We start from the raw sequence: 11,900 nt of genomic DNA, 5'->3' as shown, positions 1-11,900 counted from the left end.
TGTGTGTGTGTGTGTGTGTGTGTGTGTGTGTGTGTGTGTACACATGTATGTGTATCACAAAGGATACAGGAAATCAACATGACTTATTACTGGTAACATTAATCTTGATCACTTATTTAAGGTGATACCTGCTAGGTTTCTGCAATGTAAAGTTACCGTTTTTTCCTTTTCCTATATTCTATTTTGCTAGAAGCAAGCCACTAAGTCCAGCCCACCCTCAAAGGGAAGGGAATTAATCTCTACCTCCTGCAGGAAGAATATGAAAGAAATCTACGAACAGGTGTGGAGTGGTGCACACTTAATCAATAAGGGTACCTAATCTCAAACCAGGCAAAGTGGGGACCAAAAGTGAGGCCCAAACTTTACCTGTACAATGACCATTTGTATATCTAATCCTGAATTGTACTCCACATCTTTAAAATAAAATAAAATAAATCTATGGACATTCAAAACTACAATAATTAATAAATATTTGGGAGGAGATATTTTGAGGCTATGCAAAAATCCTGTCTCCAAGTTTGTTCACTAATTTTAGATATTCATCAATGCGTCTTGCCTACAGTCATTATTACTGTGGGGCTCTAATTTAAACTAGATGTCTAGTGTAAACAGAGTCAAATGAGTTAAAAATGAAGGCTCAGAGAAGGAGATCCCTAATATCATGAGTCAGTTTCACCGTAGTTTCTAGAAGACCTGTGAAGACTTTATAATTAAGAGTATATTGTTCCAAGAGATGACAATCTAAAATTGTACTCCGTCCAGTTCCAACAAACCACATTCTGTTCTAGCTAAGAAAGTGATGTTGAAAACCTCAGGTAAAGGAAAGGGGCAGGCAAGGAACAGAAGAAAACAAAAGGCTTTTCCTAGAATTGTACATTCAATGGTTCAGTTTAAGTTTCCAGAGCCTCTGGAGTAAATATCAAAGGAGTAAATATCAGAGACTTACTTCTGCTCTTAACTGCTGTTGTTCCATTGCAATGATGGAGGCCTGGGGACTTGTAGACATACTTTCCTCTGGTTCTTTAAAACCTGGGGCATTCCCCACATCTCCACTCACAAAACTTACAACATTTTCAATCAAAGTGTGAACTCCCAAAGACTTGGTAAGATCAAAATCAGACTCAAAGGAATAAGAGGAGTTGCACAACCAGTCTCTGCTATGTTTCAGGCGAGCCCAAGAGTCACTGAGGGATTCCAACTGACTGTGCATAGGACCTATATACAAACAGAACAAACATGTTTCAAGGGCAATCAAGTAGCAAGTACATTCTGAAACTAGATAAGGCTGAGTGCTGCTACCACACCAACAGGTGAAAAATGGATACTCATGTTTGAGTACATGCATGCAATAAGTGAATCAGAGCAAAAGGCTTTGATAAAAAAAACAAAAAACAAATAAAAACCAGAGCAATGTAAGAAAATAAAGGGAAAGCCCTGTTTGATGTACCAGTGTCTCTGTAAGCGCTTTAGCAACACGCTGCCACAAGAAAAAGAAAGGCAGAAGCTGCTCTCAAAATGCTTAGCTTAAAATGCTCTGCAGTACTAAACCAGATCATTTATGAACAAAAATGAACTAGGCACTTAGGACACTGCTGATAAGACCTACTCGAAACAGAAAAAGGTCATCTAATTTAGCATCATTACAAAGGGTAAGTTAAGACTGAACAAAGTCTTTACATATCTGGAATGAAACATTACCAAAAAATGAATACAGAAGGGCAAGTAAACTTACACAAAAAGGATGGAAATATCACCCTTTGGGTTTCATTAATATAAGGAACATTTTCACTGACTGTATCATGTGCATATTTACTGCAGGTTGTGAAACTCCTATACACAGGAAGCAAAGTTTCACAGAAAAGAATATGTGAGGTTTACTGTAAAATGATACGTATATAAAGTTATCAAATGTTATCACAATAGTTGCTAAATAGAATACCAGTTGATTTGCCAGTGACTATTTTTAAAGCTAAAATCTTCACATTAGACAGAAGAATGTTAACATGTTTGAACACAAGAGTAAGTGTCCAAGTCATAAGCCAATAATACAATATATACATGTCCAATTCTTGTAAATCCTTGTCTTTAAATGATCTCAGGTATATGAATTTGATTAAACTACAATCTTTGATTCAGACATACACTTATATTGGTCCATGCATGGCCCACTTTCGTATTCATATACTTATTTATAATAAATATTTGTGAACATAAGAACTAGAAAACTGACAGTAATTTGTATCTATTTGCTCCTCCAACCCACGTCTTCCTACCTAAGGTTTTATTATCCTGAAGCCTGGGTCTATTATTCCGTTGCTTTTATTATTGTTTTTATGTATTCCTATGATGAATAATAGTTAGCTTTAATTGTCTTTGACTTTCTAAAAAAGAGTATCATTTTATATTATCTTTTTGGACATACTTTTTAAATTCAATACAATATTGCTCAATTTATCCACATTACTATGTGTAGCCATGGGCCATTTGTGTGAGTACTACATCATATCCTATCATATGAATATGCTACATTTCTCTATTAGGAATACAGCTTAAAGTACCCAATTAAACATGCATAATAAAAATAGCACTTGTTACATAACCAGATGGAAAAGTTTGGGAAGATAACTAATTAAACACTAATGACCACAGAGAAAACAAAATAAGATGATATTGAATGTATAATCTTATTTTTTAACTACTACACTGGTGCCAGTTAAACCTTAGGACTTTGAAATCACACATAGAAGTTTTTTGCAGGGAGTTAGTATTATAAAGTAACTATGAAATAATTTATATGGAGTTTAGTAAAATAATTTATAACGATAAAGTATATATGATTTATTTGCCTATCACACTTTAGCAAGAACTCTTAAGATTAAAAGATGCTTAATTTTCGGTTTTGCTAAACATAAAAAATATCAACCAATCTGAAAATTTACCCAAATTGTAAAGCTGAATATTCTTTCACATAATATAGAAAAGAGTAAAAACCCAAATAAAAGTGTCACAGATGCATAATGTATTAAGTTAAAATATCAGAAGAACAAAGCAGGGGCTAATGTTAAAAAAAAAAAAAGCACTATTTATTTTTCATTTCCTTAAGCACCTCCGATACAGAGTCTGTATTTAGCCATAACTTACACATGATAGTTGTTGGTTCTCGGCATTGAGATTGTTCTTTTAATAATAACATTTCAGAATAAAGCGTTCTAATACTTATAAATTACCTTTCAAAATGCAAACAAAATGCACAAGGAGCTAGTATGAGAACCAGAGAAGTAAAAGAAATCTTAAAGATTACCTAGTCCGATTTCCGTAACTGAGGAAACAGAGGCACAAAGAAATTGATCTGCCAAATTAATAACATGAATTTCTGAATTTTATGGGAGGTAGTCTTACATATTCCTCTTATTAGTCAACTCTAAAATCACTGATGGAAATTTCAATTGTCTGTCTAAGTAAAAGTTCAATCCTGAATCTACCAATAGTGAACTGCCTTCATATATACCCAAATATTCTACAGAATGGCTGGCCAAACCCAAAACTAAATCTCGCTGCAATTTAAAGCAGGGGTCAGCAAACTTTTTCTGTAAAGGGCCAGACAGTAAGTACTTTAGGCTTTGCAAACCCAAAGAATCTGTTACAACTACTCGATTCTGCTGCTGTAGTGAGACAGCAGCCATAATACATAAACAAATGAGTGTGACTGTATTCCAATACGACCTGATTTACAAAAACAGGTGGCAGAATAGATTGGTCTACTAGCTGTAGACCAATTACAGCTGTAGACTATTACAGCTGTAATGTAGTTTGCTGACCTCTATTTTAAAGGATGAAACTTATTATGGTCATGACCCAAATAAAAACTTGGTATAAATAAAATATAAGAAAGAACAGAAAACACAGTATATGAAAGCATTAGAATAAATAACTTTAATCAAAATATTTAGCTTGACATCAAAAATACTTTGAAACACAAAAAAATAATATAGAAAAGCGAGAATGAAAGAACTTTATATTTTTAAAAATATAACAATCTGGTCACTTTGATTTGTTCTGTATTATCTGAATATAGCAAATACTATATCTGAAAAGCACATCAAAAGCTTTTACATAGCAATTGTGATTAAACCCAATTCTTAATATTAATTGAGTCACCTACTATATAAAGAAAATGTAAAGTCCAACAAAAAAATTTGAGATTGTTTACTTGTCCTTACAAGTTTGGTTCTTAAATGGAATTTTCAAAATGAACATGGCAGAGCTGCAATACATACTTTATAAATCATAAAATATGTAGGCAAGCTAAAAGGGGAAAAAAATTAAACATGCCATCAGGTACTTGCTTGAAGCTCTTCTTTTTTCTGGGGCTCAACTGGTCAAAAAGGAGTAAATACACTACCACACAAGAATCAGAAGACAAAAAAAGAAATTTGATACAGGAGAGAGACAATATTTACATTTGCTCTTCTTTATATAATCTAATTTGAAATGCATAAACAAAACAGCATTTCACCCATACCTATTATACCATGAAACACACGTTGATAACTGCTTCCAGTATTTTATTTTAGCAATAAAATCCTGCACTATATTTAAAGACCTAGTGGGGAAAATCAAATCACATAGTAATTTTACTAATAAGATCTCTGATGTTACTTCTTAAATTGCTGCTGTGATATCCCACCATTTTTACTGTACCACCTTCAGCTTCAATATGAAAACTAAAATCACATATCTGCAAAAAAATATCGTTTTTCTGTAAACTGAGTTCTGCACAATCACAGCAAGTCTTCTAAGTATTTATCAAAGTACCAAAATACCAACATATTCTTACAGGTTTTGTCAAGAATTTTGACAGCTATTACAACAATTGAATGAGTTAATATTTGTGAAATACTTAGAGTAATGTCTGTCATATAGTAAACAGTTTATAAGTGTTTAATAAATGCAAATTTCATGTTGCCTCTGAGATGTTAAGAAGAAATATATTTTGTCTGTCTCTTTTAAAAGCAATGTATAACCTATTTTGGTTTTAGAATTTAGCTTTGATGCTTCTGAAAAGTCAAAGCAAGATAACTGAGCTAAATGAACTTGCTCATATTTCTTTGCCCCTTCCTACCATATTTGCTTTCTTGGACCAACTGTGAAACATTAACTGGAACGAGGGGAGAAAAACGAACAACCACGGCTCGACAGCATGAATCTTAGTATTCCCAATGCCAAATGCTGAGAGTATAAATAAATCCTCTCAAAGAGGGTCTTCACAGGCATAAGAGCAACTGAAAATGTATATTCAACCACTGTCATTTATACATACATTAGATTTCAATAAACAGGATATAATTAAACACTGTTATCTGTTCTATTCCTTTTGTCAGGCTTTTAGTAACTCAAGACCACTGAGACTGACGAAGGAAAATGCCATAAAGGAAAAAAATTTTATGTATCCTCCTCAAAATATTGGCAGGGGTACACAAATGTCTAGAATTCCCATCTGGCTGAAGGTGTACTCATTATTCCTGGCTCATGTCAGAATCAGAACCCCTAGAAGTCTAAATGGCCCCTAACAGTTCTCAGACTCAGCAGGCTCATCTGACCAGCTGAAGATATTAAAGTTTAAGGCATCTGGGGAAAAAATTGAGTGATTAATATTACCATAATTTAAAAGCAAAAAACAAAAACCCACTGTGGTCAAAGGGGAGTCACTAAAAATACATGATTTTTATAAATTCCTTTCCAACTATAACTTAAATGTATTCTTAAAGTTAATTTCTTTTGAAGAAGAAAATCCATTATAATAAAAAAAAAAAGGCTTGTGTACATTTTCATAATTTAATCTACAAACTCTAAGATTCCTGAGAATGAAAGCAATTTTTCTTTTTTTAAAAGAGTCTTGCTCTGTTGCCCGGGATGGAGTACAATGGTGTAATCATAGCACACTATAACTTCAAAATCATAGGCTCAAGCAATCCTCTCACCTCAGCCTTCCAAGTAGTTAGGACTACAGATGTATGCCACCATGCTCAGTTAACCTTTATTTTTATTTTGTAGAAATGGAGTCCCCTTATATTGTTCAGGCTGGTCTCAAACTCCTGGCCACAAGTGATCCTTCTACCTTGGTCTCCCAAAGCACCAGGATTACGGGCATGAGACACTGAAACTGGCCTGTAAAGCAACTATTTTTGGTGCCCTTCCTAAAGAAGGTTCCCAGGGATAGGTGACTTTCTAGTCACCTATCCCTGGGAACAAAATCACCAGCAAAATTTTGCCCTGGGAACATTAAAGTGGAATGATGTCTAGTATAAATCAGTACCACATTAAGTGGTATTAAGAAAATCCATAAAACTAGTTTGCCTCCCTACTGAAACTTCCTAAACAGGCAGTTTAAAAAAAAAAACAAAAAAACCTTTCCCCATGAGGTTCTATATTTGCTTTTCTGTTTTCAACAAAATAAAGTTAAATTCCAACAAGTTAATAAGTTAATTCATGTTGGAACTACCTTGAGCTTTTTGGAGAAGATGATTTATCCATAAACAAAATTTGGATTAATGTCTTATTTATATCTATTTAGATCCAAAACTATAGGAAATTTACATCTATGTGCAAGATAATGGTTTAAAAATGTGATCAAGTGGCTGGGCTTGGTGGCTCAGCCTGTAATCCCAGCACTTTGGGAGGCAGAGGTGAGTGGATTGCCTGAGCCTGCAGGTTCAAGACCAGCCTGGGCAACTTGGCAAGACCTTGTCTCTATAATAAATTAAAAAAAACATTAGCCGGGCGTGGTAGTGCACACCTGTAGTTCCAGCTACTTGGAAGGCTGAGGCAGAAGGATCGCTGGAGCCCAGCAGGTCGACACTGGGGTGGTTGTGAGTATGCCACTTGCACTCTAGCCTGAGCGACAGAGTGAGACTCCAACTCAAAAAACAAAACAAAACAAACAAACAAAAAAAACGAACAAACAAGTAGTAACCCTAGGACAGTTATTTTAATATGTTCTATTCATTACTCCTAAGCAATTCACATTCAAATTATAGGTTACTCTTAATTTAAAGATAAAGATTCTACTTTGCTTTATTTCAAAGATATTACTTTGTCACATGTTGACCTTGTTAACATAGATTGAATCTCAAGATATATTTCCATAAGCGTAATAAAGATTTGAGAGAAAAGAGCAATTTTAACCAGTGGACTATCATTTACAAAAATAAGTAAAATTAATATAGGAAGGAAGTTCAAACTACACTATCCATAAGTCTGAGCCATTTTGTCTCCAGTTCCAAATGATACGCATTTGTTAATATAACATAGAACTTTCAGCAAAATAGTCAAACAAAATTAGAAAAGCAAATGTTTCAAAAATCTTAATTTTAGAAACTAAGCAGCTTTTATATATTACAACCTCAAAAGACTTTTCAGTAAAGAAAGCACCAGCTCTGGACCTATTATTCCTAATGCTTCAGACAAATCACTCTTCATTCATTCATTCATTCATTCATTCATTTTAAGAGATGGGGGTCTTGTTGGGCTCGGTGGTTCAGCCTGTAATCCCGCACCTTTGGGAGGCTGAGGTGAGTGGATTGCCTGAGCGAGCGGGTTCGAGACCCGCCTGGGCAGCTTGGCGAGACCTAATCTCTACAATAAATCAAAAATTAGCCAAGCGTGGTAGCGCGCGCCTGTAGTTCTAGCTACTCGGAGGGTTGAGGTGGAAGGATCACTGGAGACCAGCAGGTCAAGGCTGCGGTGGCCGGGAGCGGCCACTGCACTCTAGTCTGGGCAACAGAGTGAGACACCAACTCAAAAAAAAAGAGAGAGAGATGGGGGGGTCTCACTATGCTGCCCAGGCTGGTCTAGAACTCCAAGCCGCAAGTGATCCTCCTGCCTTGGCCTTCCAAAATGCTGAGATTATAGGCGTGAACCCATTATTTGTATTCTGGCAAATTCTTTGTACTTTAATTGTAATTAAATGAGATATTGCCAAGTTTTAAGTTATTTTGAGTTACATACATGAAAATGAAAAAATCCTGTATGTATTTATTTCTCAGTTTTTTTCCCTACAGGTGAGAAATCTAATCTTCTGCAAAGAAAGCTATCGAGAGAAATGTTTCCCTTTGAAATACAAAAGATATAATATCATGAACCTTTTCCCCCCAAAGGTTTTTAGAAAACTGCAACTAGTGGCAATTTTTAACAATTCACATTTCACAACCATATCATAAATGGTTTTAACTAAAAGTACCAGTTAGCAGGGAATAATACAAAAGAGTTTTTAGTTATCTTTGGATTTATGTTATCTAAAAACTGCTGTTTTTTCCCTCTATTTGTACATATATCCATGAGTTAACCATACTGTTCATCTGTTCATTAAGATAGAGCCTCCTAAAAAAGACTTTAACTCTTTTTTTTTTTTTTTGAGTTGGAGTCTCACTCTGTCGCCGAGACTAGAGTGCAGTGGCCGCTCCCGGCCACTGCAGCCTCAACCTGCTGGGCTCCGGCGATCCTTCCGCCTCAGCCTTCCAAGTAGCTAGAACTACAGGCACGCACTACCACACTCAGCTAATTTTTTGATTTATTGTAGAGATGAGGTCTCACCTGCCCAGGCGGGTCTCGAACCCGCAGGCTCAGGCAATCCACTCACCTCAGCCTCCCAAAGGCATGGGATTACAGGCTGAGCCACCGAGCCCAGCTAAGACTTTAACTCTTGATAACACTCTGAAGTTGTTCTTCACTGAAAAAAAAGTTTTAATCATCAGTTCATCTCTTGCATGCTTTATCTTAAGAGGCCAAGAGGAAAAAAACTAAAAACTTTCCATTTGAAAGTATGTGTACATGTGTATGGGGCAAGGAGTTCTCCCTACAATACTATTTAAACCACAGAAACTACATCAATGAGCTAAAAATATGAAAAACTATGTATATAACCTCCCACCCATAAGGGAATGCACTGTTGTCTGAAACTCTGTAGGACTTTTTAAAAGTCAAAACACATGACAAATGAGAAACAGAACTGATTATTAACTCCTAAGCATTCCCAGATTTTAAAAAGATATATATTTTAAAGAAAATGGTCTTCCCTTTTAACTCTTCTTATAATGATTCTGAACTATTTTTTGCAATTACACTTGAAAGACAATCGGATCTAAATACATCAGACATAAAAATAGCTACTTAATTTAACCAGATATTTAATATGTTCTTAATACTTACCTCTTTTTCTATGAGATGATGCCAAATCCAAATCAACATTTCGTCTGCCACTCTATTAAAAGTAAAAAGTAACCAAATTAAAAAATTTAGCTGTGAAAAGTATATTAAGAATATGTTGAAGCCAACAACACATCTCAAAAATCATCCACCATGACCAAGTAGGCTTCATCCCCAGGATACAGGGCTGGTTCAAAATCTACAAGACCATAAATGTAATTCAATACATCAACAGGTGTAAAAACAAGAACCACATGATTATGTCACTAGATGTAGAAAAAGCTTTCGATAAAACCAGCATCCCTTCTTCATAAAAACCCTTGAACGCCTAGGCATAGAGGGAACATATCAAATTAGTAAGAGTCATCTAAGAGAAACCAACATAATGCTAAAAGGACAGAAGTTGGAAGCATTTCCACTGAAAACCAGAAAAAGACAAGACTGCTAACTCTTACCCCTCCTGTTCAACATAGTGTTGGAAGTCCTAGTGAGAACAATCAGACAAGAGAAGGAAATCAGGGGCATCCAAATAGGAAAAGAAGAAATTATCTCTCTTTGCTGATGATATGACCCTTATCTTGAAAATCCAAAAGAATCTGTCAAAAACCTCCCTGCACTGATAAAGGACTTTGGCAAAGTCTCAGAGTACAAAATAAATGAGCAAAAGACAGTAGTATTCTTATACACCTACAACAAACAGGCAGAGAAACAAATAAAAAGCACTATCCCATTCACAATAAACACACACAAAAATGAAATATCTTGGCATCTTCCTGACCAGAGAAGTAAAAGATCTTTACAATGAAAACTACAAAACACTGCTCAAAGCTCAAAGAAATCAAAGAAGACATAAACAAATGGAAAAATATTCCATGCTCAGGGATTAGAAGAATTAACATTATTAAGATGTCCATCCTACTAAAGGCAATCCACAGATTCAATGCAAAACCTGTCAAATTATCAGTATCATTCTTTTCAGAAATGGAAACAATACAGAAATTCATATGGAAACATAAACAACCACGAATAGCCAAAACAATCCTCAGCAAAAGAAATAAAGTGGGGGGTATCACATTTCCAGACTTTGAACTTTATTATAAGGCTACAATAATCAAAACAATCTGGTATTGGTACAAGAACAGGCATATAGACCAATGGAACAAGACAGAGATTCCGGAAGCAAAAGTAAGATTTACTAGAGTATTAAAACAAAAAATAATCTACATAATTACAGCAATGTCCTTCTTATTCACCAATCAAGTCAGACTAATAGCAAAGTCTCTAAAAACCCACTGAAAGCAGCTATAAGAAAGTTCAAGCACATAACTGAGATACTAACTCAAAAAAGCCACATTAATTAACATTGCGGCATAACAGTAGTTTTTCTTTGTCATTATCTTTTTTTCTTTGGAATCTTCCAGGCACTATATGATCTTATTAACACCATCTAGATGCCTAAAGCCTTGCAACAGTGTCCCTTATTCCAAAATTACCACTCCTTCCCTCTATCTTCACTTTCCTTTCGTTTCAAACTCCCATTAGCCTTGGTTGGATGGTTAGACGAAGATAATCTGATGACTCTAAACTAACAGAAAAATAACATAGTCTCAGACTTTTGGTAATTGTTTTTGCAGGTTAAAAAACATGTTTTAATCCAATGTAATACTATAAGAAAATGACTGACGGTACTGGGAAACTATGGGGGGGAGGGGGAGGGGATTAACAGTAGCAAATATCTGTCTGGGGCTGGGAAAACACTTCTTATCAACAGGGTGTCTGAATGAAACGTAATTGTACACCTAACCCTTAACTGTACCCCACAAAACTATAATAAAAATACTGATTAATTATTTAAAAGAAAAAAAAAAGAAAAAAAAAACATGTTTTAAAACCTGTTAAAATAGAAGAATCTCAAATTGGGAAAAATGTAGATAGTTTAATAAAGTAGTGAAGGTTTTCAGAAACAATAGAAGTATATTTCTGTGTGTGTCTGATGGGGGTATATAGACAACTGGCTACTCTGACAACAGTCAACTAAATACAAACTATGTATGACTTAAGTCTTTGCATAAACTTGACATTGTGACCTTGGCATTTCAACAGTACTCTATCACACAATTTTAAAAAGTTGGTGTTAGCCAGGCTCGGTGGCTCAGCCTGTAATCCCACGCCTTTGGGAAGCTGAGGTGAGTGGATTGCCTGAGCCCGCGGGTTCGAGACCTGCCTGGGCAACTTGGCGAGACCGCATCTCTACAATAAATCAAAAAATTAGCCAGGCATGGTAGTGCACGCCTGTAGTTCCAGCTACTGGAAGGCTGAGGCGAAAGGATCGCCGGAGCCCAGCAGGTTGAGGCTGCGGTGGCCGGGAGCGGCCACTGCACTCCAGTCTGGGTGACAGAGTAAGACTCCAACTCAAAAAGAAAAAGAGGAAACAGCTGGGAAAAAATGCACTGTCTCTACCTCCAAGGCTTCAGCAGCTAAATATTCCAGAATGAAAGATGATTAAAAGTCAATCTTTTTTAAAATATGTTTACTAGCCAGGCTTGGTGGCTCAGCCGGTAATCCCGCGCTTTGGAAGGCTGAGGTGAGTGAATTGCCTGAGCCCGTGGGTTCGAGACCCGCCTGGGCAACTTGGCAAAACCTCATCTCTACAATAAATTAAAAAAATTAGCCTGACATGGTAGCGTGCGCCTGTA

General features: G+C 35.8%; 1 protein-coding gene across 3 annotated transcripts in view; it reads right to left on the bottom strand.

The window, feature by feature from the left end:
- The window catches only part of HERC1 (HECT and RLD domain containing E3 ubiquitin protein ligase family member 1), a 159,529-nt gene that overhangs the window by 85,166 nt on the left and 62,463 nt on the right, over positions 1 to 11,900 (bottom strand). For all 3 annotated transcript variants that reach the window (XM_021712609.1, XM_021712610.1, XM_008058555.1), the window contains exons 24-25: positions 9,208 to 9,259; positions 947 to 1,215 (exon numbers count right to left, since the gene is read on the bottom strand). In XM_021712609.1, coding sequence (XP_021568284.1) covers positions 947 to 1,215; positions 9,208 to 9,259 — 321 coding nt within the window. The remainder of the gene's footprint in view (positions 1 to 946; positions 1,216 to 9,207; positions 9,260 to 11,900) is intronic.

This window comes from Carlito syrichta, unplaced genomic scaffold (assembly GCF_000164805.1).
Source record: "Carlito syrichta isolate Samal-C Ts95f unplaced genomic scaffold, Tarsius_syrichta-2.0.1 Scaffold303399, whole genome shotgun sequence".
Classification (NCBI taxonomy): domain Eukaryota; kingdom Metazoa; phylum Chordata; class Mammalia; order Primates; family Tarsiidae; genus Carlito; species Carlito syrichta.
This window is presented reverse-complemented; position numbering and strand designations above follow the sequence as displayed.